Source organism: Pseudogymnoascus destructans (assembly GCF_001641265.1).
Source record: "Pseudogymnoascus destructans isolate 20631-21 unplaced genomic scaffold scaffold_3, whole genome shotgun sequence".
Taxonomy (NCBI): Eukaryota; Fungi; Ascomycota; class Leotiomycetes; order Thelebolales; family Thelebolaceae; genus Pseudogymnoascus; species Pseudogymnoascus destructans.
Genome location: NW_020167522.1, coordinates 1,261,192 through 1,286,779, shown reverse-complemented (window position 1 = coordinate 1,286,779; position 25,588 = coordinate 1,261,192). Strand labels below are relative to the sequence as shown.

Here is a 25,588-nt window from a genome sequence, read left to right as displayed (position 1 = left end):
CGTTGGGTCGCGTTGGGCTTCAAACTTTGTTAAGCGGCGTGTAGAGCTCCAGACACGCTTTCAGCGCAAATACGACTACCAGAGGGCTAAGTGCGAAGATCCAGAAGTTATTAATGGCTGGTTTGAGCTTGTGCGTAACACAATTGCGAAATATGGTATCGATGAAGCAGATATCTACAACTTTGATGAGACTGGGTTTATGATGGGCGTTATCTCAACTGCTATGGTTGTAACAAGCTCAGACGGGCGGGCAAAAGCAAAGAAGGTACAGCCTGGTAATCGGGAATGGGTTACAGTAATCCAAGGCGTTAGTTCTCAAGGTTGGGCAGTACCACCATTTATCATTGTTGCAGGCAAAAACCACCTTACATCTTGGTATGAGAATAGTGGATTTTCAAGCGATTGGGTGATTTCTGTTACTGAAAATGGCTGGACTACAAACGAGAGAGGCATGGATTGGATTCAGCACTTTGAGAAGCATACAAAGGCCCGGAGTGTTGGTGGTTATCGCTTGTTAGTCCTTGATGGTCATGAGAGCCACCACTCAGATGAGTTTGAGGAGTACTGCAAGGAACACAACATTATTACGCTTTGTATGCCTGCTCACTCTTCTCATCTACTCCAGCCACTTGATGTTGGCTGTTTCGGCCCGTTAAAGCAGGCCTATGGTCGGCAAATTGAAGATATGATGCAGGCTCATATTTCTCATATTACAAAGGATGACTTCTTTCCTGCCTTCCACACTGCATTTAACACTACAATGACGGAAAGTAACATTCGAGGCGGGTTCCGAGGGGCAGGGCTTCTTCCATTTGACCCTGAGAGAGTGATATCTACACTTGATCTTAAGTTAAGGACACCAACGCCTCCAAGCTCCCGCCCAGGTACTGCTCAACCTTGGGTTTCTCAGACACCAAACAACCCAATTGAAGCTATGTCACAGTCTACATTTATTAAAACTCGGATTTCACGCCATCAAAATAGCTCTCCAACCTCAATCTATGCAGCTGTTGACCAGTTTACAAAGGGTGCATCGCAAATAATGCATCAATTAGCACTGCTAAAGGGAGAGAACCAAAACCTACGACAGGCAAATGAAGTACTAAGCAAGCGCCGGAGAGCTAGGAAAACACGACTACAGCAAGGAGGATCACTTAGTCAACAAGGGGCGCAAGAGCTACAGGATGAGAGGGATGTTGTGCAGCAGGTAGAGCAGGAAATAAGGGCAAGCCGTGGTCGGAAGCCAAGGGAAGAAACCCGTGCCCGTCGCTGTGGCAAGTGTGGTGAGACTGGGCACAATGCGCGCACGTGTCAGATTGTAATAGACACCTCTGAGGAAGAGGACTCCGAGTAGTTTCAATTGATTTCTAATGTTGTGGTAGATTTATCGCAATGTTTGTCGTGAGGGTAGATAATTTTGGCGCTTTCGCTTGTTTGGCGCTTTCGCTATACATGTACGTTACTAACTTTTATTAGCACCCTCCCATCAGCCACCATTAAAATGGTGGAAAGAGAACGAAAGACTATTCCCTGGACTTGCTGCTATGGCCCGGGATATACTTTGTATTCCTGCTTCAGAAGCTCTTGTTGAGTGAGTCTTTAGTACTGCCCGCGCTGTCTGTAATTATAAGCGCAATCAAATGACCCCTGATACAATACGGGGAATTATGCTTGTCTTCTACCGCCAGAAGATTGAACGGGAACAGCTATTTGAACACTACTCTGTTACAGATATCATTGATTCAACTTATATGAATGACGAGGAAATATTGTTTGAGTATCATGCTCTAATTTGTAATGGTGGGTGCACCAGATATGAGAATCTAGCCACCCAAGGAAGGGATGAATTTACTAAGACAACACACTGTCTTAGGAAACAGAGCCAAAGGGTTGTAGCTTAGACTATTCCACAACGCAGCAATCAGGTGTATGATGTGGTGAAGTGGTTTAGACAAGTTGCAACAAATGTTGAGTCTGAGAACTCAGGGGTAAGTCAGAGGTTAGCACCTCACTGACTTTTCAAAAACAGAGAATAACAAGATCAATGCTTGGAAGCTTGGAAAAGACGTAGAAGTATGTGCTAGTCGATTTACTGTATTGCCTGCTTGCCCTTTCTTAAGGAAAGGGCAATCCTATTTATGCCAAAGGAGTGTAGTTCTCTCATTTTCCATGACTTTCCATGACTAACCAGGCTTGGTAAATGTATTAGAAATCAAGTGCGACCCACAACTAGCTTGCTAATCATGTAGTGAACGTAAGAGAATCCCATAGAACCATCTCTTGGGTTCCTAGCCTATAGGAAGTGAAAAGGAGGTCCAAGGTCAGAGTACCTATAGACAAATTATGTCATAACTTAACCAATCTTGTGGGTAACTAAGGAGCGATGACGTGTAATGAATCATAGAGGGTTGTAGAAGCTTCTAGAGCTATCGTTCATGTTCCTAGGCCTCTAGTTGGTAGAGATATGCCATGTGGTAGTATTGGCCCACCCCCTTAAGGAGGAGATTTTCTTAATAACTTGTTCAATGAGTGTCCAAATGATATGCCGTGATGTATGTAGCATAAACAGATGTAGTAGAAGAGTTTGCAGCAATCGTTGAGTAGTATTGCTTCTGTTGTTGGTGTGATAAGCCAAGATATGTATGGTGACTTGTAGGTTTGAGGAGGAGATTTCTAAGTTTGCTCTTGAGTTTGATAGCAAACTGAGTGCAACGAATGTCAGTATGACATAATTGACAATATCCAAGAGAAGATGACGCTACAGTATATTCCAGACCGAAGCCCAAGGCAGCCAAATACCTATGATAGGACAAAGCGGAACCCGGACCAATTTGATTTTATTCAATCGCGACGAGGCCGTCCATTACAAAGGGTACAGCAATCACAGTCCTACCGCCAAGGGCAACGCCGCCAAGTTCGTTACCCAAGTCAGGCTAATACATCAACCTTTGACTTAATTGATTCAGAGCCAGAAGATGTAGAGGGGCTACCCCCAAGCCACGATGGGTGTGATTACACCCTACCTTCACTTACAAGGCCAAAGGAGGACAATAGGGCCCAGTCACCTTATAGGGAAATGGTCGAAACAATTGAGTTAAGCCAAGTCCGTAACAAGTCCCGGTCTGGCCGGGAAATCCGGGAGCCATGGCGTAATATAGATCTATAGTAATTATAGTAATTGCATCTACTACAAATTACACATGGAAAATAAGTCATTATATAGAATATTTACACGTCATTGTCAACTAACCCAGTCATCACGTGATGACAGTCTTGGCAGACCGACGGGGAACCGCGGTTTATGAGCTTCAGACCGGACCGTGGTCCGGTCCGGTTTAGGTCCCCCGACGGGGTCGGTCCCCCGTGGCGCACACTAGTTAGAATGAACGGTGTCACTCTAAAGGCTGGTTCCTAGCTAGTTAGCCAAAGTCTAACTAGAATTGAAGAAGAAGTAGTAGTTCAATACATACTTAATCTAGATTCGCAAGGGTTTCCGCCTTTAATTAGAGATGTGGAAGTAATGGTCAATTCCATCCTCACGTCACAGGGTGCATGACACGTTAGGAAGCAGTGGCCCTACGGCTTCATTTAACGACGCATAGAGCTTAAGACACGTTTTTCTTGCGCCTATGACTTCTAAAGGGCCCTCTACGAAGATCCTACTGTGATTAGTGCATGATTCCGCCTGGTATCTAGCATGTAGGCAAAATACAGCATCCTACAACTTTAACAAGACAGGCTTTATGATGAGTGTTATCTGCTCTAGTATGGTTGTTACACGATTCCGATTAGCGTGGAAAAATCAAAGCTATCCAACCTAGTAATAGGGAATGGGTAAAAGCCATTACTTGCATTAGTAGTAAGGGCTAGGACCTTCTGCCACGATTAATGAAGTTGCAAGTCCAATGTATACCAACGTTAATGCGTAGCGCGTCGCGTGATGCAAGAATGTAACGGGTGCCGCCGTTACAGTACATGTGGTATATAAAGCGTGTTACGCGTATTCCGGGCGAGCCGGAATACTGTAGTCTTTTTGGCTCAGTGGGATGTAGCGCGAGCGTAACCGTACATCATTACAAAGAAGTCGATTTGCCATATCTTCAACGATGGACACTGGGGGAGGAAATCCTTTTGCAGCTAGGTTAAGGATATGCAGACTGAGGACTGATTCCTCTAGGTCGGTCAATTTTCGCAAATTGGCTTGAATATTGCGTCGTGGTTACATACCATGCTTATGGCGACTGAGCTTCTGGTGATCAACAGAATAGATTTTTCCAGCTGCTCAGGCGCTTAGCTTTGCATTGTTTTGCATAGCTTAGAGGGCTAGAACAACATTTCTTTCATCATTTTTCTAGGGCATCCTTTGTGGTGGAGGAATTATGTGTTTCGTGTTAGTATTGTGTAGTCGCGTCAGAGTGAATAATTCATGAATTTGAATATCAAGCTTACGTAATATTCAAGAATACGTTGAATAATTTTGCTAACCCTGTATATTATGAAGTTGTTGAGTTATTATCTTATAAATTTCTCAATTTTAGGTGGGAAGTTCAGTGATCGCTTCGTCCGGGTGATCGCTTCGCCTGTGAAATACGTTGATGATATAGTTAGTACACACAAATAGTGATATAAAAATCGCCCTGTAGGACATCTCACACCACCCCACATCCATCATCCCCAACCTCCCCCTCCTCCTATTCCCTCCCAAAAAACGAAATAAACGCCTCATGGGCATTACCCAACCCACATCCAATGTATATGATCATATCCTTATATCCCAAAAAACCCTCATAAAACCACCCACTCACGGCCACATCGCCTCCACAAACAAGGAATGCGCCCCCTTCTCCCCCCTGAGCCTGCTATACTCATCCTTAAAATTCATCCCCCCCCCTTCCTTAACGCCCTCCCACGCCTTCCTCTTCGTCCTACTAACCACGTGCCGTCTCAGCGCCACATTCCACGCAAAACTGCTCAGCTCGATGCCCCCAAACGCCGATGCGCGGAGGAGCACCTCGTAATCCACCAGCGCCTGCTGGTCCCACGTCATAGCGCGCAGCGCCTCCATCTCCGCCTCATCGAGGAGGTCTTCCTTCGCCAGCGCCATGGCGCCGCGCTTCGCGGCGTCCGTGCGGAACGTCTCAGCGGGTGCAGACTCCGATGTGACGTATAGCGTCTTTAGCTTGACCTCGTCGGCGAAGTGGAGCAGGAAGGCAGCTTGCTGCTCGTAGCCCGTCCAGCCGGCCTTTGTGGCGTCGGCGGCGACGCGGAGGTGCGCGCCGAAGAAGGCGGAGGGCGTGATGCCGATGGGGGTTATGGGGATGTTGTGTTTGGTGCGTAGGGCGTGGACGGCTGCTGCGGCGAGGCGGCGAGAGGGTTCGCGGATGCGGAGGAGGCGGCCGAAGGAGGTCATGAAGGCGGTGGGGTCGGAGTAAATGGGGAAGTTGAGGAGGGGGGTTGCGAGAGAGATGGTGGAGCGGCCGGGGGCGATGGGAGGGTGCTCGGAGAGCCAGCCGTCGAAGGCGGGGCGCCATTTCTCGGGGCGGAGGATGACGGTGGCGGCGAAGGTTTCGGAGAGGAGGTGTTGGGGGGAGAGGTCGATGGGGGGGTTGAGGACGAGGTCGCCTGGGGCGGTGGTGTAGAGGGCCATTTGCGGGCAGGCTAATGCGAGGGAGGCCTTGAAGTGTTCAAGGTCGAAGAAGTAGTCGAAGGGGACAGTGTTGTTTGTCGTCAGCTTCGAGAGGTCGTCGGCGTCGCGCTTCACTATCTCCGGGACTACGAAAGCGCCTAGGACGGTTAGTTTGGCTAAGGGTTGATAGTAAGGGAAGTGGGGGACCAACCTCCCGCTTCAATGGCATAGCGCAAACAGGTCAGGAAGACGTTCCGGATGTTCCCAATTCCCCCCTGGGGCGCGCCACAGACAATGGTCAAGTTGTCATTCCATGTCTTGCTCGCGCAGACCTTCTGTATCGGCGCCGGGTCGAAGCGGCCATCAATCTCATGCTCCAGGAAGGCCTGAATGAACGACGCCTTGTCGTCGAGGTTGGTGCCTTTGGGGAGCTTGTCTGTCTTCCCAAGGGGGAGGATGTTGGTAGTAAGGTGATGCAAGTCGTGGCGGTAGAGGGTGAAGTACAGGAAGGCAGTCGAGACGGCGACGAAGAGCATCAACGCTCGCAGGGGCGGCTTGAAGGGTAGCATTGCTCGCTGGCGCCGCGGTTGTTGTCGTACTTACTGCGCTTGTCGGCGCACGACAATCTATACAACTTTTTCGTGGCGCCGCGAGGTGACGAGGCTACGTGCTATAAGTAGTGGAGATCGGCAGTTGTTGTTCCGGAGTTTGACCACGCGCTTGTCTCGGTCCTGTCGCTCAATGAAATGTCTCTCGAGAGGGTATATATATACATAACATATGTACAAAAAGATGAGAGAGAGAAGATGTTGCTACATTGCTGATGGAGACCTTGTGTTGGAGTTGTAGGCGACCCAGCATAAATGGGGACGAAGAAATTGGTGAAGGATTGGCCAAGAATCGGTGATTGGGCAAGAATCACGAAAAAATAGAGCGCTTGATTTCGCTTTATAGTAGCATCGTATTCGGTGTGGCTATGCTTCGTTTGGGGTAACGACCAGAATCCCGTGACCATTTCTTGCCGAATCGTCGTCACCAAACGATGATCTTGCTCGGTCTTGCTCGGTCTTGCCATCACCTTGGTGGATGGACAGTTGAGCGAGTCAATTGGTCGGCGAAGACGCGTCGAGCGCGAAGAGTGGTACTTGCAGCTGTGATGCATCTTTCGGCAGCTGCGTAACTCTTTCGGCAAGCAATGGGTATATGGTAAATGATATATGATATATGATATATGATATACGTATGATATATGACAAGTTATGGAAATTGAAGACCAGGTCCAGGTAATATAGCATAGCCAAGCTGACTAAACTGGGCTCTGGTCCCCTCCCCTTCCCCAGACGCCCTACCCGAGCCCCCGTTTGATTTGATGTCTCGGCACTTGACGCGACCCCGACGCGTCAAGTCAAGGAAACAAGGTGATGCACGTTTTGAGACTGCCGGACGTGCTCCGTACATGCTGTGCTGAATATCCTTCATCCACTGGTTCGTCCACCACCACCCACTAACACCACTACCATCACACACTACATACACCCAGAATCAACCCACCACCCACAACATGACCACCCACCAGCACCAGCACCACCACCACCACCACCACCAGCACCAGCACCAGCACCACCACCCACCACCAACACCCAGCACCACCACCCACCACACCACCCACCACCAACACCCACCACCCACCAACACTCACCACCCACCAACACCCACCACCACACTACATACACCCATCACACTACATACACCCCACCACCACCCACCACCCACCACCAACACCCACCACCAACACTCACCAGCACCAGCACCAGCACCACCCACCACCACCACCCAGCACCAACACCCACCACCACACTACATACACCCATCACACTACATACACCCCACCACCACCACCAACACCCACCGCCATCCCTCCCACACTCTGCGTCCGCCCCGTGCCCCCGCTGCAATACTCCCTCCTCCTCCTCCTCCTCCTCCTCCTCCTCCCCCCTCCCCCCTCCCCCCTCCCCCCTCCCCCCTCCCCTCCTCCTCCTCCTCCCCCCCCCCCCCATCCTACACCTCCAATCCCACCCTTCCATCTTCTTCTCTTCTACCCAACCACACAACACCTACGTACTTTACCACCACTCACTCGTTACCTCTTCCCTTTTCTCCGTACATCCTACATCTTTTTATTAACCTCATTAACCTCCAAGTCCACGTCCAACAAGCCGGTTGACTTTGCGACGCGACAAAACCACTCCTCACAATCACTCCAGGACACCCCGAAAACCGCGCGATTGTTTGTCCCAACTCACCAAATCCACGTCGGATTATGCTACAAGATATTACATCCAAGTCGCGTCAATCTTCAGTTCCTCAATCCGTCGCGATATTTTCCGGAACCGCTCGCTGAACGCGCTTGCTGCTCCCAGCATTCAAGGGCCTGCCGCGACCAGAACTCGAGGACCCTTTTTGTCTCATTCGAAGCACACGCCGTGGTCCCCCAACCTCGCCATTTTTTTTACACACACCAAAATACCGACCTCGACACATCCGAGCCTGCATATCACGGGTCTTACGTCTCGTATGTTGCACTGCGACCGGTAACCGATTGCGCACGCGACATTCTGCTTTCCTGTCCATGCCACTTGGGCTGACCGTGGTCGACGCCGGATCGGTTGCGGCGACCGCCATTGGCGTCGTGACCTCACTGGACCCCCAACGATCCTGAATGACCTCGTACGACGCGGGTATACAGCCTCTCCATTCTAATACTGGCGCATCTCTTCAATCCGATAACCTTTGTCATATTACGAACAAGTTCTTCCCGCCACCTATACAGATCTACACTTCAATCTCACCAACCTCTATTCCCAACCTTCCACCTTTTCCCGAAAGCAACCATCTACCACAATCGAACATGATGCTTCCACCAGAAGCGTCTGCGCTCTCGCGGAACTCCCGCTACTGTACCCCGGAGCCAACGGCTATGGCCGAGCTCCCAGAGCCATCGGCGCCTCGCGCACAGCCTAGACTGAGGATTAAGCGCCGCAACATCTCCCGCGCCGCTGGACCAACCGATGCCTTCCTTGCCTCTGTGGCTGCAGCAGATGTGGCGATCCCCTCGATCGAGTTCCCAGATGCGGCTGCGGACTTCGAAATGGTCGATGCTGGGGCCGCGCAGGGTTGCCTATCCCCACTGCCCCGTCCGTCGCCTCCAAAGACCCCGATGCCAGGACAGTCAAGCCCATACCACGGCGATGGCTACAGGAGGACAGACTGGTATGCTTCTACACCAGGCACCCCAGACAGACCCTCGTCCTCTCACTCTGACCCGTCGAACTGGTCGGACGACTCTTACTTCAGCGGCAACAACACCATGCGCTCCAATGGCACGATCTGCACCAGCCCAGATAGCGAGATGGGAGATCCATTTATCTCAACGCCTCAAAAAGAGGCCAAGAACAAGCACACCTTGACTTATAATGAAGTCTACGATGCGACAAGTGATCAATATTCTCAAGTTCGCGGCAAGAAGTATGTCGAGAGCCGCTGGACCAAGGACCAGAGCGATCACCTCCTGCGCACATACCATCTCTACCTCCAAGACCCCACTGTGACACCCTTCCGCATGGAGAATAGCCGCATTCCACCTGAGGGCATTGTGTGCCGCGTCTCCAAGGAGGCGAAGAGGAGTTGGAAAGGCCCGAAACCCAAGAAGCCATCCAAGCTTGACAAAGGCAAGGAGCGCCAATACCCAGGCTCGAACCTGACTGTCGAGGCAGCTTACCTGGCGCCGTTAAACTCGGACGCCATGGACTTTGCGCGCGGCCGCAGCCCAACACCCACCGGTGATGCGCCAAAGGCCTACATTAAGTGGGCACACTCTGGTGCCGCCACACGCAGCCACCTCCGCCAACTGTGCAAGTACAACTATGACCAGTCGGCGCAGATGTACATGTACCTCCAAGGTCGCGCTACTACCCCCTTCTCTCAAATCCGCGACGACGCCTCTACCACCTACCTCCTTGGAGAGGCTCGCGCCCCCGCAGACACCCAACCTTTCTCCACCAAGTCCATCGCGCTCTCCCTTGCCACCAGCGCTTCGGAAACCATGCAACCCGGCGGACCCCTTGCCCGCCTCGCCCTCTCCCAACCCCTCAACACCACGACAAGCATCAGGGACTTCGCAACCCCTCCCGCTCGCCGTCTCGGCTCCCCCTTCGCCGCGAAGACATACGGCCCGCAATCCTCGCGCCCTCTCCTCCCCGCACCATCTTCGAAATCCCTCGCCTCCACTCTTCGCCCCTCAACCCTAACAGGCACGCAAAAGCGCCGCGCCATGCACGACCCCGAAGACGCCCATTCCTCCCGTCCCTCCATCCTCTCCGCGAACTTCTTTGGACCCCCAACGGAGCCCACAGCCGACAGCCAGCAGGAGAACGACCAGCGCCGCGTCCGCAGCCGTGGATACACTGTAAACGACGCCTCGGTCCGCGGCCGCGATTATGCCCTCTTTGCCCCGCGCTCGATCAACTTCGCATCCCCCGCAAACGATGTCTTTGGCCCTGAGCCCTCTCCAGGCCCAACCTCGCGCACACAATCAGCGCGCAACTCGTGGTCACGTGTTGCTGGCGCTGCGGCACTATTGCCACCGCCGGTGTTCAGACTCAATGGTTCGGGAAGGCAGGAGAATAGCACATTCCCCCGCCACGGACATGGGGTCACTGAAGTGGATGTCGTTGGTGGGGTGAGGTGGAGCACCTTCCAGAATATGGGCAGGCAGGTGAGGCATTCGATTGAGTCGTTTGACTTCGCGCCGAGTCCGATGAGGGCGAGGCTTGCGGAGATGAGCGAGCGTATCGACGGCAGAGATCGCAGCCTGTGAGCGCCGCGCCATTGATGCGTGGGTGCTGTTCGGTGGATTGCGGGATATGTTATACTCCTGATACGAATAAATGACCCAACAACGGTGGCGTTCTAATAGGGCACGCATTATGACGATTGCCCCGGATACTATTTTCCACTTTATTACCTTTCTTTACTTTATTCTTCCGTCGACCCCGTCCACGAAGCCACAGAACGAGCTGCCCAGCGCCCCTGCAGACTCGGAACGCAACAGACGCGGCGACGGAGAGATTTTTTACGCATACGAACTACCTACCCACACACAGAAAACAGCATCGCGGACGATTTTTACGCGCATTGCATTGCACCGGCGTTCAGTATTGTGCTTTTCCCCATCCTACCCGAAGATGTCACAACAATTCTTCACTGCTCTTTTTTTCGACATCCGAGAAAGTGCTGACGAGGAGGGTTGAAGGGGGGGGGGTGGGTGGAAGCACCGAGAAAAAGAAAAACGATGATTTATTTTGATTCTGCAGGAGACGGACGCACTGAGACGAGAGATGTGATGACTAGATGACCACCACAATAACAACAACCATGCTACGACTGAAACGACTATGAATAAGCTATACTTCCAACACTGGAACCATTTCCTTCATTTTTTTTTTTTTTTTCTTCTTCTTTGCCGACGGGGATAGTCGGCTGTTTGGGGGGTTTGTTGTGGTTTTTTTCCGAGGTTGCTGGGGTTTGATGATGATGATGAGGTGTTGTGGATATTCCGGGATTAGAACTTGCTGGGGGGAGGTTGCTTGAGGATGGATAGAGATGGGGGGCAATGAATGGTGTGGAAGATGGGTGAATGGAAAGCTGTGAAGCAATTACTGTGTTTATGAGTGATGTGATGTGATGCGATGTGACCTTGCTGGACTCTGCTTGCCTTGACCCGAGAGGGTGGAGCTTCTCCGGCCTTGAAGAAATCCCCGACACCAAACCCAGATTGTCGGGAATAACGGCCCACCCTGCTCCTGGCCTATAAAATAACCGCCTTACCGTCAACTCTCTGCTCTCCTACCAAAGCACAAAGAGCACGTAGAAACCTTCATGGGTGCCCCGGGAGGTAAGAGCGCAGACGAAAAAACGTCACAGCTGTCGCGCTCCTGGTGCGCCTCAAATGTTGCCAACAGCAGCGACGCTGTGACCGTCGCGCCAAGATACTGCTGTCGCTCATTCTTAGTCGTCACATTCTCGTTGTCACCAGCTATCCCGTCGTTGGTTCCCATACCCGTAGTTACGGACCACGCGGTCCATTCGCGTGGATGTCCTGTCAGCTGGTCTATCCTCGATAGCGGACGACGAATTGCGTAACTGTTGTCATCCATCATGAAGGCTATATATATCTTACGCTGCCGACCACTTTCGCTATGCTGGGGGTGAAGGGGCTGACGCAGGAGAGGACGGTGCTGGGGGAGATGGATGGGGGATATACGGAGGTAGGTAGGGGGAGGGGGTCTGAGATGTGAAAGGTGTGGGGGATTGGATGATGAGGTTTATCAAAAACCCGAACCTTATATGGTGGCACGGAGTATGGGAAGCAAGAAAAATGAAACTATCAATCAACTATGGTTCATTCGCAAAGTAGCTTGGCAACTAGTAAACACCCACCTCCCTCCTATGTCCCCCCCATAAGACTTGTTTGAAGCGGACCATGCATCCCCACCATCTCTTGCTAGAATTCTACGAGAATAGTCAAATTATAATAGTATTTAAAAAATAAAGGTAGTCTCCGACCACGGACAGCACTTACTATCAACAATACAGCAATAGGTATATATTGAGCTGCTATGGTTCACATGGCAGCTCCTAACCCGTGCTGTCTGGAAATCATTGATTAGGCCGCGGGGATAACCACTAGTGCTTCAGGAACGTCGTCGAACTCGGTTCCAATAATTCGGCGGCGACGGACACAACCAAGGCGCTCAACGTGGTCGTGGCCAGCTGGAACAAGGTCTTAGTAGGAGGCGGGGAAGTTGCTGTTGTTGGGTAGTTCTTGTTGTTTGGGTTTTGCTGTCGTTAGCTAATCTTGTTGTCGATTCTTGCCATTCGTCACATAATTTCTTGGTTCACACACTGCAATCATACCTACTGCTCCGACTCCCTATCAGATAATGCATCTCGGATCGGTGATATAACCAACACAGCCAATGAATCCACCGGGTCTATGTTTTTTGTTAGGAGTGCATAGTTACAATACAGTAAGTTGCGTTGTGAGGTTTTATACTGGCGAAGGCACGGACCCTCGCCGCCGCCCCCGCCGCCACCAGCCCACCACAGCAGGGACCCGTTTGAATCGTTCCCATTCTGCCACGCTGGACTTGGCCATTTTGGCGAGAAATGGGAGAGCTGCGGAAACCAGAGTTCAGCTATGACCCGACAAGGGAAATTACAGTACCCATGGCCATAGCTGGTCAAAGTGGGCTACCGGTAGTGTAATAGGTGTAGTGCAGCAGAATAGTCGCTCCCGGGCACGTGACATTTCGTCAGGTGACATATTCAGTGGGATTGTAAGCAAGGAGCTCATTGTAATTGAGAGAGGAAGTAGTAATTGAGAGAGGAAGTAGTAATTGACTGCTATATTTACTACTACAATGATTTACAGAGTACTTATATCTCTCCAATTGAGGGATATATGACGTGGCATCCCTAGGTCGTGGCGGTTGTGAGGTCCGGCGCTCGGAGGAGCTCCCATTTCTCGCTAAAATGGCCAAGCTCTTCCCCGCATTTTTTGGCAGGAACACGACGTCAAGCCAACGTTCCCACCTGCATTCCTCGATTGCAGACACACGTAGCTCAACAAAGCAACGCATAAACTGATGTGTTATTTGTGTCGATTTTGCAAAACTCACAGCTTTGCGAGAGAGTTGAAATAGTACCCAAACTCATCATCCATACATCCCCCCAGGGCGCACCCCGCACCATCGAAGCCGTACACAACCACAACCATGGGCGACAACAGCGCCAGTTCCTCCGGCTCAGCCGACACATCAGCCTCTGGCTATGCCCAGCATTCCGAGCAAGAAATTAACGTCCTCATTACCGGTTTCGGCGTATGTCTCCCCCTCCCACCCCCCCATGTATAAACGCCCCGCTAACCCCTCGCAGCCTTTCAAAGCCCAATACCACATCAACCCCTCCTGGGAAATCGCGCGCAACCTCCCCTCAACGCTGCGTCTCCCTCCCTCGCCCCGCGCGCCGGGAGGGACGAAGGTGAATCTCCGCGTGCATCCGCGCTCAATCCGCGTCGCGTACGCAGTCGTAGATGCTGTTGTGCCAGGACTGTGGGAGGGGGAAGACGGGTGGCGCCCTGATTGGGGTGTGCACATCGGGATGGCAGCAGGGCGGGGATTTTACTGTCTCGAGAAGCGGGCTGCGGGGTTCGGGTATGCGGTGGGAGATGTAGAGGGGTGTTTGCCTGACAAGGCGGGGGTGGAGGGGGAGGTGTTGGAGCCGGGGATTGGGGTTGATGAGGTGGTTGGGGTGTGGAAGGGGAGGGTTGGGGGGGCGGATGTGAGGGCGTCGGAGGATGCGGGGAGGTATCTTTGTGAGTATATTTTGCATGAGAGTTTGGGGGTTTTAAGGGGGGGGGAGAGGGAGGGGAAGTGTCTGTTTTTGCATGTACCGGCTGGGGTGAAGGAGGTGGATGTGGAGAGGGGGAGGAGGGTTGTGTTGGGGCTTGTGAAGGCGGTAGTGGAGGTTGGGTGGGAGGGGGGGAGGTGGGGCGGGGGGGTGAGAGTGACAAGGAAGCTGTGAAGGGGTTTGTGGGAGGGGGTTCGGTGAGAGAGAGGGTGGGCTTATGAGTTGGGTTTGATTAACCGTTGTGAAGGCATCTACGTAATATATCTGAGAGGATGCAGCGCCTGGGTTTATGAGATGACAATATTACAACGCACTTTTCATTTGCCATTTCGTCATTGACGAGACTACAAATGGCTCCATGAAGGATTGGGTAAATGAGGACGCGCGTACATGAAATATAATTTGAATTTGTATATACTTTTTATTCATACCCGGTCCGGTCTCTCTGTGGCTGTGCGTAGCTAAGAACTGATGCAGAATTTTAAACTGATTAAATTCCTCTCAGTCTCGTTTCGGGGTAATGGTGTCAAGATAGGCTGCAATATCATACCAATATCCTCAAGTGACCAAAGGCCGTTGATTGGTTGACTGATACTTGCTATAAAATATTCAAAATGACAATTATTTCCCAGGCTCTAAGTGACTGTTAAACGCAGAACTGGTCTGCGCGAGGCCGGGACGATTTCGTTACGGATTATGATGACTTGGAAGATTTAGTCTGTCCCAGTTTGTTTGCATGGACTTGAAGACGTTTCGACCGTCGCGGTTTGTCGGTTATGCTGAGAGACTGTATTTCCTCCGTTGTTCGATCAGGGCTGAGTGTGTTACTGTGGTTTTCAAACTTGACTGAGCCTTTAAGGCCAAAGCGATTGCGTAATACGTTGTCCTCAGAGAGCCGCTCGATGATTTGGGATACTGGATCCTCCACAGTGAATCGTGCAAAATTATTGAGATCTAGCTCGGACCCCATCTGCCGACGGCGAACGGCTTCTCCTGACTCCTCTAGTGTATGCAAAGAGGTAAAATGTCGTTCTAGGACGAATTTTGACTCCATCTATCCTCCCACATGCATGCCTGCTCCGCGTCAAATTCTAGCCATGGCAAGATTCGATCAGGGCGCGGTTTGTTATCTGCGTTCGCGGCATCGCCTTGTGTTGACTGTGTGGTATCTGGTTGAATGGTTAGACCTAGGCAAAGGTGTTTGTGGCATGCATCGAGGAACTCGGGCAGCGTTGTCTTTCCGGTCCTCCGTTCGTAGCGTTGTCGGTCTTCTTCGCGGAGTCGTTCTGCTTCTTGTTCCCGTTGCTTTGCTTCTTGTTCTCGTGCCATGCTAAGAGTACTGTGTGTTGTCAGTGTCCTGCCCCTGTACATGTTCAGAATATTCCAGGGCTCTCACCTTGAATTCACTTGGGTGAAATCAAATCTGGCGCTAGTAAGGTTGTCGGCATAGGAATCGGGCGCCAAATGCGTCTATTTGGCGTGGTTTTGGCGTGATAGAGGCTTGATTGTTTCACTTTGCGGTGTATTGAGGTTGGTGTAGGTGAATTTGAGGCTGTGGCAAGGCTCTAGCGCAGATAGATGGCCCTGGTTTGGCCGATCTACTGCGCACGAGGTTTTGGATGACTTGAATCGGTCAGAAAGAGGTTTTGGATGAAAGGAAAGGTGTTTGAACTTACAGAAAGGCTGTTCTAGGGGTCCACAAACAGCCAGAAGGAAGGTGGTGGTGTTGTTGTTGTTGGAGGGTTGACGGAAGAAGAAGAAGGTTGATATTTGGAAATCGGTTTCGGCAACAGAGCCCACCAAATTGTTGGAACAAGTACAGAGGAGGGCCAAATAGAGAGGAGGGCTGATGGTAGAAGCGTATTATTGGAAGCGTACGTCCCAGGTGCAATGAATGAACGTTTTTGGAGAAGTAGGGACCATATATATCTCCTCTGCCTCAATTTGTGGTAACGTAACTATTCGTCGGAACAAGGTTTGGGCGAATAGTGGGAGGTTCAGAACCATTTCCCAAGATCCCTTCTGAACCAACTCTTCTATAAGTATGAAGACCTTGGGCAATTGGTCTAGGTCGGAGCATATGTAAACAAACCAATTATCCGACCAAACGTAGTAGATGTGGTTACTACTATGTCGCCCTGCCTTAAAGTGCGCCGCCGGGAACTCTCTGTAATTGAATATGACAATTGTTGATACCAGCGGAAACGTGTATTCTTAAACATCACTCTGTGGTGGCCATGTTTGGTAAGTATCTCCTCAAATAAGTTCGAAAATGATTTAGTAAACAGTCGAACTTTAACTGGAAGTCCCTGTAAACCACACTCAGTTCTTGATAGCTCACCTTGGACCCGGACATCAATATGAGAGCCACTAGCCTCTACATTACCGTGTACACGTAAGTCTGAGGTTAAGGCATGCCTATCAGCAACTGTTAGTAGAGATTCAAACACTGCTGGGCAATTATCTGTCATACTGACATTCGTTGCACTCAGTTTGCTATCAAACTCAAGAGCAAACTTAGAAATCTCCTCCTCAAACCTACAAGTCACTATACATATTTTGGCTTGTCACACCAACAACAAGAGCAATACTACTCAACGATTGCTACAACCCTCTATGATTCATTACACATCAGCGCTCCTTAGTTACTGGGCCGATATGACCACATAGCATATCTCTACAACCCTCTATGATTCATTACATGACATCACTCCTTAGTTACTGGGCTAATACTACACATGACATATCTCTATCAACTAGAGGCCTAGGAACATGAACGATAGCTCCAAAAGCTTCTACAACCCTCTATGATTCATTACACGTCATCGCTCCTTAGTTACCCACAAGATTGGTTAAGTTATGACATAATTTGTCTATAGGGGTACTCTGACCTTGGACCTCCTTTCACTTCCTATAGGCTAGGAACCTAGGAGATGGTTCTATGGGATTCTCTTACGTCGACTACAGTTACCAAGCCTGGTTAGTCATGGAAAGTCTTGGAAAATGAGAGAACTACACTCCTTTAGCATAAATAGGATTGCCCTTTCCTTAAGAAAGGGCAAGCAGACAATACAGTAAATCGACTATCACATACTTCCACGTCTTTTCCAAGCTTCCAAGCATTGATCTTGTTACTCCTTGTTTCTGAAAAGTCAGTGAGGTGTTAACCTCTGACTTACCCCTGAGTTCCCAGACTCAACATTTGTTGCAACTTGTCTGAACCACTTCACTACATCACACACCTGATTGCTGCGTTGTGGAATAGTCTAAGCTACAACCCTTTGGCTCTGTTTCCTAAGACAGTGTGTTGTCTTAGTAAAATCATCCCTTCCTTGGGTGGCTAGATTCTCACATCTGGTGCACCCACCATTACACTATCATGCCCAATAAACACAACCTGCCCAGAATGCTTGGATGTAGAGACGCAACAAGCAGTGTTGTTACATTTATATTGGACAAAGTCAGACGGAAAAATTGGCTCTCCACAATTATCCACAATATCGGCCATCCCTTGGTGTATAGGCTGACCAAGAATAGATGATAGTATTGTAGCAGCAATAACCCGAGGGTCAAAGAAGTGAATATAGCTTTGAGACTTTGCAGCGATGCCTGAAGGCTGCTTGTCCATCCGGACGTCTATTATTGATCTTTAAAGTAGTAGTAAAGGTAGTCGGCGATGACACCACTTTTGAAGTGTTGCAAGGTTCTCTGGGAGCTGAGTAAATTCCTCGTTTGGAATGAGTCGTAACACTTGGATCAAGGCCTTATAGGACTGCCGAGTAACTCGATGCGTATCGCACCAAATGCCAAATGCCATGGTGAAGTCTGATAATGGTGTCGATTGAGGGTTTAAAGCTGCTAGATCAATGATGTAATGGTGGGTGCACCAGATGTGAGAATCTAGCCACCCAAGGAAGGGATGATGTTACTAAGACAACACACTGTCTTAGAAAAAGAGCCAAAGGGTCGTAGCTTAGACTATTCCATAACGCAGCAATCAGGTGTATGATATAGTGGAGTGGTTTAGACAAGTTGTAACAAATGTTGAGTCTTAGAACTCAGGGATAAGTCAGAGGTTAATACCTCACTGACTTTTCAGAAACAAGGAGTAACAATATCAATGCTTGGAAGCTTGGAAAAGACGTGGAAGTATGTGATAGTCGATTTACTGTATTGTCTGCTTGCCCTTTCTTAAGGAAAGGGCAATCCTATTTATGCTAAAGGAGTGTAGTTCTCTCATTTTCCAAGACTTTCCATGACTAACCAGGCTTGGTAACTGTAGTCGACGTAAGAGAATCCCATAGAACCATCTCTTAGGTTTGTAGCCTATAGGAAGTAAAAGGAGGTCCAAGGTCAGAGTACCCCTTGTACAGTATTTGCTTAGTCACCAGAAACACGATTAGGCGAGGCAGGATCATTATGGCCTGAGCTCCAACAGTAGATACAAGAATAACATCATCATCGCCTCATATTGATACGCCCATACCTGGATGCATGACAAACTGGGGGTCTTGCCCGAGATTCACCTTTGAGTGAATGGTATGGGCCGTAGGCAATTGAAGCTGAAGACATGCAGAAAACCAGCAGCACATCGGGGGCATGAAATCTATTTGTGTGTCCTTGCCATACATTATTGTTTTCGAAGCATTTGGGAATGGAAGGAGCGACTTCAAATGGGTCGCCAAACCGGGAGGCGGTCAGAGGTAGGCCCACTTGAGAGGGCCAATCAGAGGCTACGGATGGTCACCAGACCCCAAGTCGGAAGGTGCAGGAGTGCGAAGCGAGGTCCTCAAGCTCAGTGTTTCGCCCATCTTTCTTCTTCAACTTCTTTATCTTCTTCATCATCGGTCTCAGAATACAGCTCAAGGTCTTACGGGCGGTGTTCAGGTCAGTGTGAGCTTCAAAGTGTCAGAAAAGTTCTTCTTGTTCGAAAATCGTGTGTTAGAAGGTGTTTGAAGCCTCAGGGGAGGTGTGAGCACTTGAAGGCTGCGAGAACACTGTTGTCTGTACTCAAAACAGTGAGGGAGTGTTTGAAGTGTGTGAGAGAAAGTGAGTGTTTGAAATCTGTGAGAGAAAGTGAGTCTTCGGAGTGTGTGAGGAGAGGTACGGCAAGGTTTCCAGTTCCTCTACAGGCTTGTACGAGCGAAGGAAGGTTGTCAGGAAGGTGTGAGTGTGCGGAGTACATGGAAGGGAGTCTCCCGGATCAAGAACCGGTCTGGGATTTCTCAGGGTACAGGGAAAGTGAAGAGTTGAGCGTGTCAGAATCCCACGAAGACGCTAGTCTTGAAGAACTGAGTCGCGTCTTGATTGATCCATTCACAATGTCAGGATTTGGAGCTGGAACACCGGCCACAGCTCAGGTGGATGAGCAGAGAGCCTTCATCGCTGAAGCAAAACGTATAAATCGGTTGGACATCAAGGTCCCAAAGTTCAGCAACGGGCTGACCCAGGATGTCAAGGCCTTCGTGGATACTATCTCATGGAAGCATACCATCTCTCGGTCGGATTATGAGAAGATGTCCCCAGATCTCAATGGGGAGCTAGATGAATGCCTTGTGCTTTATCTGTTCTCCAAATTGGAGGGTGAGCCTGCACGTTGGTGGACAAATCTTGCGGAAGATCAGAAGGCGAATTATAAGAGAGTCACGACGCTCCTCATTGCGCGATACGGAAGGGATGAGGTCCGTCAGCGCCGTTCCCTGCGCCAACGCGTTGCAGCTGAGCTGAACAATTTGCACCAACGTGGGAGGAGTATTGCTGAGTATGTCGCGGAGGCGAAGGACATACACACGAGAATTGGGGCCGATCAAGAGCAGACCTTGTCGGATAACTTTGTTAACAATATGACCGATCCCGGCTTCGCCAACATCCTCAGAGCTCTCACGTCGAGGGAAGATTTGTCGTTTCTGCAGATTCTTGACACTGTCATCGAGATGCAAGGACCGACATACGTTGAGAAAAAGCCGGCTCACGAAGAAACTCTCGAAGAGTCAAAGAATGCAAACCGCCTCATGAGAACAATGGCGAACGTGATGGAGAGATCCCAAGGCCAACGTTCCCGAGGAAATCAAGCACCCTACAGTGCTCAGAGGCAGATTGTGGAATACAGGCCGCAACAAGTGCCCCTTGAATACCAAGGCCCTCTGCCGCAATTTCAAGTGCAGCATTTTGAACAGCAGCAGTAGCAGAGGATCACCAGTCAACCGAATATCCGCCAAACTGAGTCATATGCTGCCCCTCCTCCACAGTATCAGCAATTACACCAACTTCAGCAACAGCAACAAAGTGGAGCCCGGAAGCAATGGGGAGGATCTGCGAACCAAGGTCAGAGTCGCTCTGTTGAACCTAATGGGGGAGGGTATCGACCCGGAGGTGGGAAAATCCACGCGCAATGCTTCAAATGTGCAGAATTCGGTCATTACGCTCCGGATTGTACAAACATGCCAGCGTCAGAAGAAGTGCAGCAAGCTGCAAGGGATTTCGCGAATCAGAAGAGAACTGCAGCCATCCAGAGGGCCTCAAGCAATTCCATGAATGCTGGACTGCAAGGCCGCATGGATGCACCGAACAAATTTGGCCAAGGGCAAGGGAGGATCACGGAAGTTTCAGCAGTTCAAGGTGCAAAGACGTGGGCAATCCATGATGCCCAAATGGCCGCAGCAACCAATGGAGTGCTGGGCCAGGGGCAAAGACATCAGGATACTGTGGGAATGTATGATCAGGAGTCTGACTTCTCATGGGTCAGGAATACTACGTTCAGTGGGAGTGTCTCTGTTTTCCAGGAACCCTACGTCTCAAATGCTACGGCTGATGTTCGGCCGCCCATGGAGACCTACGCTGCAGAAAAGAGAAAAGCACCCCTTGCTCCCCAAGATGCTCAGCACGGGCAAGGGATGGTATGGCCGGGAGATGCTTCTGTCCCAGTACCTGGAGTTCAACACAAGCCACGCGTAAAAAAGAGCACGGGTATCGAGGCACTCGTAAGCGGTCGCCCAATTCGCGCTATCGGTGATGCTGTCCCGTATATGGGATGACCTGCACGCGAGGAAATCTCAGCCCGATATATCCTTTCCCCAACTGATCAACGTGTCCCCGACTGTCCGCGCGCAGATTGCGTTCGGTACCACTATGCAGCCGCGTGAAATTAGTGAACGCCAGGAAGAGGCGGAATCCCAGACTATGAGACACCCTCCTCCACCTGCTGTCGAGGAAGAAGTGGATGAATTGGTCAGGCCTGTCGCGAAGGCTAGGAGACGAATTCAAGGAGGCATCCTCCAGAGTCAAGCAGTGGAAACCCAATGCAAGTTGAGACTCGTCTCGCAATTCCAGGGAGCGACCCCACCACCCTGCTTCTACACCATCTGTTCAATCAGGTCTGTCCTCAACCAGGACGAGTTTGAGGTGAATCAGGTCCTCGTCGATGGCGGATCTTCAATCGAGCTCATTAGTGCAAAGGTTGCCAAGCAACTCGATTGTGTCTGGCACTCTGATTCATCAGGGTGGAAAATGCGCACTGCCGACAGTTCAATTCACCCACTTGATGAGTATGTCCTCCTACCCATTCGAGTTGCCGGAGTAGAGTGGGTGATGAAATGTTTTGTCATTTACGGAACTACATCTTATAATATTCTCTTGGGTCGTGGGTGGTTGAATCAAGTGAAGGCAGTTGGAGATTATGGAAGCAACGACTATTTCATTTTCAGTTCAGACGGCAAACCGCGAAAGGTTCCAAAATCTGGGGATGCTCAACCGCAAGTCTCCTTGAAGGCTCACTTTGATCGAGATCCTGAATGTCAAAAGCGTCCTTTGAATTCACCTGGGTTAGGATTTCCCCAGCCACTGAACACCTTGCCAGTAAAACTCCCAGAGTGGGACGAAGAGTCGGATGAAATGGTTGATGAGAGACTTTCGGAACTTGCTGAGCAACTGGCCACTTCAGCTCTCCTCCAAGCCACTGACCCAGATTACGAGTCCGAGGATCCTCACATGGAACTGCTACTCCAGCAATATCATGAAGCGGGAAAAGAGCAGGGCCGCAGGATGCCAGAATAACTGCTGCCCAGCCCACAAATTTCCGGAAAGACCTGACAATCTCAGGCAATGGGGAGCATGGGGAGGAATCACGGAGAGAACAAGTTGTTCGGAGGAGGCGAGAGCGATATGGGAATCAGGGAAACGGCAAGGAAGATTGGAGTGATAGGTTCAGGGATCTGTGGCCAGAGGACAGGAAAAGCTTTCGAAATCTAGATCGATGGATACAGGAGTTTGAGGAAGCGCGGAATGCGCTACGATGGGCTGCAAAGCGCGCGGTCGACAAATGTGCTGTTCTTGAAATGAGAACTCTACCCTGTCCATCTGCACCAGACAGTCAGTATGCAGATGAGTCGGAGATTCTTCAACGAGCCCAAGGGAAGACTGGGGAGGCTGCTCGAGAGGCACGCCGAATGATTGATGAAGGCATACCCGCTCATAGGTCAAATGCACGAGACGGGAAAGACAAGGGGAGTGGTCGGAGATTGAAGCCTCTGGATCGGGAGAGAACTGGTCGCCCACGTGAAGCACACACAGCAGGCATCGCGTTGCCTGCCCATGGGATCTCAATTGTAGAGAGAGCTCATGGGGTTGCAGGGAGCACCGGGAATTGAGCCGCCATCCCCTCTATCACATATTCGCGGGAAATGTTTCTGCTGTCGCTCCTTGGGCCCCTAATGAGGGAGAGGATGACACTCCAGATTCTTCACCTAGGAGGCAGCCGTGGAATGAGGGCAAATCCCTAGATTCTGCTCAGTGCTACGAATGTGGAATTTCGATGGAACCAGTCGATGCAACTGGGAGCATGAGAGAAGCAAAGGCATCAAGGGCTTCTGACAATGAATTGCATGAATCCCCTCAGGCTTCCCAAGCTGCTCTCCCAGTCGTCAACCTGTGCGGAGAGTGCTACCACATTTGCACCATGCATGCTTCAAGTGAGGAAGAACAGAGAGCATTAGCGACAGAGGATCGATACAACTTTCCTACCAAGGAACGACCAGCCCAATACCGGAGAGAGATGTCGCAAGCATCAGTAGAAGACATCCGGGAGTGGACTCAGGCAAATGAGAGACTCATCGCTGAGCTTGTCACCTCTGAGGAGGACATTGATTTCGTTGGACGATGCCTGTATACGTGGCGAGATATGTTCGCCACAGATGTTCGCGATTTGCCTGCCACAGATCTGGTTACTTATAACATCCCCACGCACGATCACATTCCTCCCCGAAAGGCGACACTGAAAATTTATACGGACCGTGAGGTTCGTTGGCAGCACGAAGAATTTCCGAAACTTCTCGCTGCACAAATTATACAATACTCTGAGTCGCCATGGGCGGCGCGCTGCAGATTCGTGGAGAAGACTTCGGGGCAGTTGAGACTTGTACATAATTTTATACCATTAAACAACGCAACTATCAAGTCACAATACCCTGCTCGAAGAATCGAGCCTATCTTGCGTACGCTCGGGCAAGAACATTTGCGGTTTATGTTTTGTGCTGACGGTCTCCACGGCTACTGGGCCGTGAAGATCGCCAGGGAGCATCAATTCAAGACTGCATTTATTTCGAGTCTCGGCCAGTTCTGTTATGCCCGAATGGGGCAGGGCTTAACAGGGTCACCAGGAACTTACGCACGGTTGAAGGATTTGGTCACTGGTCCCATCCCTGCGCCAGATGCAGAGCCCGCATTGGCAGATGTCATGCCGGGAGTGAGCACTTTCGCTCACTTTGTTGACGACGACGCTGGCGGAGCGGACACTCTGGAGAATCTTGTTCACTTTTTGCATCACTTCTATTTTCCCCGGTTGGCCTGGGCCAAACTTCGACTAAACCCTGAGAAGGCTCGATTTGGCAGTGCGAATGTCCGCATCCTTGGCCATGCCCGCACCACTCATGGACTGCGGCCGTCTGCTGACAAAATCGCAGCATTCCGTGATTGGCCGGTACCTGTTGAACCCCGGGATTTGGAACGGTTTCTCGCGACTATCCCCTTCTTGAAGACTTATGTTCCGGGAAGAGCAGACTTGTGCCAGAAACTCAAGACTGCTATCATCACGGAGCCTGGGACAGTGAAAAATAAGAAGGGCAAGGTTGTTAACCGGAAGCTGGCTGTTGGTCTGAATTGGACTCCAGAACATGACCGCATCTTCGCCCAACTCAAGCAGGCAGTTTGCGAGACTTGCGTGGTCTCTGGGGATGAGAACAAGCAATATCATTTGGCCACCGATGCGAGTAAGACCGGTCTCGGAGGAGTTCTTTACCAATTATGCGACGACAAGCCGTATGTCGTTTGCTTCCTTTCTTACCAACTCACTGCCACTCAGAGCTTATGGCACACCACCGAACGGGAATCATTCGCGGTATTTAAGTGTCTGCAAGAGTGTGACTGGTTGCTTTTAGGATCCAAATTCCCAGTTAGAGTTTATACAGACCATTCAGCCCTCTTGTCTCTTATGAAATCGGATGACCCTCATGGACGTATTGCCCGCTGGCAAATTTTCTTGTCTCGCTTCGATCTCGAGTACATCCATGTACCCGGGCGAGAACTGGCCGTTGCGGATGGGTTATCGAGATTTAACAAGGTTACATCCTCCTCTGTCACGTCAGCAAACACCTTCCTCTCTCCTGCGGATCTTGGTTATGACTCCGAAGAAGAATGTGACCTGCACGCTCTCGCTGTGGAACTCCGGCTGCAACACAAATGGCCGCCTGATTACGCCCCATTAGACCCCGAAGACCTTGGTGCTCAAGATATTCTCAAGGGTTGGGAACGTTGGGTTGAAGATCCGTGGTATGGCGACATTGTGAAGTACAAAGCAACCAATGCGCTCCCTCTCCAGTCGGAGATGACTTCTGCTGAGCGTTGCAACCTTCGTCGTCTCACTCTCAAATTTGTCTTATGGGATTCTACTGCTGGCCCTAGATTGATATACATTGAAAAGGATGGTTCTCGCTCTCGATGCATTCAAAAGGAGAATGTTGAAATCGAATTGCGGGCATTACACACTCTACACGGTCATTTTGCGGCTGGTATTCTGCAGAAGGAAGTGGTAGGAAAAGCATATTGGCCTTCTAGGATGCGGGACATTGACAAATATTGTAAGTCTTGTCCAGCTTGTCAAGCTGTTGGTCCGCTATGCCCAAGTGTCGGGTTGTGTAAGGATCGTAAGCCTAAGGGTCTCACGGGAGTCCAGGGAACCAGGTCAGGAGGCAGGAAGGTATCGTATTCTGTAAGCACAATAGGTCTACGTAGATACATCGACTATTGACTGGAGGCCTTCTTCCGAGGCCTCCAGCCCCTTTTATCCAGGCGCCTTGCGCCCTACTTTACCGAGCCCTATGGGCCCCACCAAAGGGGCCTCACATGGTGGCACGTGATGGCCTTCCTTACAATTACCCCCCCTCTTGGGGGAATTGCCCTCAATTCCGAGGTTTGCAGGTAGGGCTTGATTACCCTCCTGGC

The 25,588-nt window shown here is 50.5% G+C and overlaps 7 protein-coding genes across 7 annotated transcripts; 4 read left to right on the top strand and 3 right to left on the bottom strand.

The window, feature by feature from the left end:
- Window positions 1–4,422: 4,422 nt before the first annotated feature.
- On the bottom strand, window positions 4,423–6,878 carry VC83_01673 (uncharacterized protein). The gene is made up of 2 exons (XM_024465347.1): window positions 5,838–6,878; window positions 4,423–5,784 (listed from the first exon to the last, which is right to left on the bottom strand). The coding sequence occupies exons 1-2, from the start codon at window positions 6,193–6,195 to the stop codon at window positions 4,802–4,804; spliced, it is 1,341 nt and encodes a 446-aa protein (XP_024327376.1). The 5' UTR covers window positions 6,196–6,878; the 3' UTR covers window positions 4,423–4,801.
- A 1,467-nt stretch (window positions 6,879–8,345) lies between these two features.
- VC83_01672 (uncharacterized protein) lies at window positions 8,346–10,502 on the top strand (the record flags this gene model as incomplete). The annotated part of the gene is made up of 1 exon (XM_024465346.1): window positions 8,346–10,502. The coding sequence occupies one exon, from the start codon at window positions 8,346–8,348 to the stop codon at window positions 10,500–10,502; it is 2,157 nt and encodes a 718-aa protein (XP_024327377.1).
- A 70-nt stretch (window positions 10,503–10,572) lies between these two features.
- On the top strand, window positions 10,573–10,935 carry VC83_01671 (uncharacterized protein; the record flags this gene model as incomplete). Its single annotated transcript, XM_024465345.1, has 1 exon — window positions 10,573–10,935. One exon carries the CDS (start codon window positions 10,573–10,575, stop codon window positions 10,933–10,935), a length of 363 nt encoding a protein of 120 aa, XP_024327374.1.
- Window positions 10,936–11,514: 579 nt separating this feature from the next.
- On the bottom strand, window positions 11,515–11,920 carry VC83_01670 (uncharacterized protein; the record flags this gene model as incomplete). The annotated part of the gene is made up of 1 exon (XM_024465344.1): window positions 11,515–11,920. The coding sequence occupies exon 1, from the start codon at window positions 11,842–11,844 to the stop codon at window positions 11,515–11,517; it is 330 nt and encodes a 109-aa protein (XP_024327375.1). The 5' UTR covers window positions 11,845–11,920.
- Window positions 11,921–12,000: 80 nt separating this feature from the next.
- Window positions 12,001–14,488, top strand: VC83_01669 (uncharacterized protein). Its single transcript, XM_024465343.1, has 2 exons — window positions 12,001–13,566; window positions 13,622–14,488. Exons 1-2 carry the CDS (start codon window positions 13,462–13,464, stop codon window positions 14,267–14,269), a joined length of 753 nt encoding a protein of 250 aa, XP_024327132.1. The 5' UTR covers window positions 12,001–13,461; the 3' UTR covers window positions 14,270–14,488.
- A 301-nt stretch (window positions 14,489–14,789) lies between these two features.
- VC83_01668 (uncharacterized protein) lies at window positions 14,790–15,149 on the bottom strand (the record flags this gene model as incomplete). The annotated part of the gene is made up of 1 exon (XM_024465342.1): window positions 14,790–15,149. The coding sequence occupies one exon, from the start codon at window positions 15,147–15,149 to the stop codon at window positions 14,790–14,792; it is 360 nt and encodes a 119-aa protein (XP_024327131.1).
- A 4,129-nt stretch (window positions 15,150–19,278) lies between these two features.
- Window positions 19,279–20,280, top strand: VC83_01667 (uncharacterized protein; the record flags this gene model as incomplete). The annotated part of the gene is made up of 1 exon (XM_024465341.1): window positions 19,279–20,280. One exon carries the CDS (start codon window positions 19,279–19,281, stop codon window positions 20,278–20,280), a length of 1,002 nt encoding a protein of 333 aa, XP_024327124.1.
- Window positions 20,281–25,588: the final 5,308 nt, after the last annotated feature.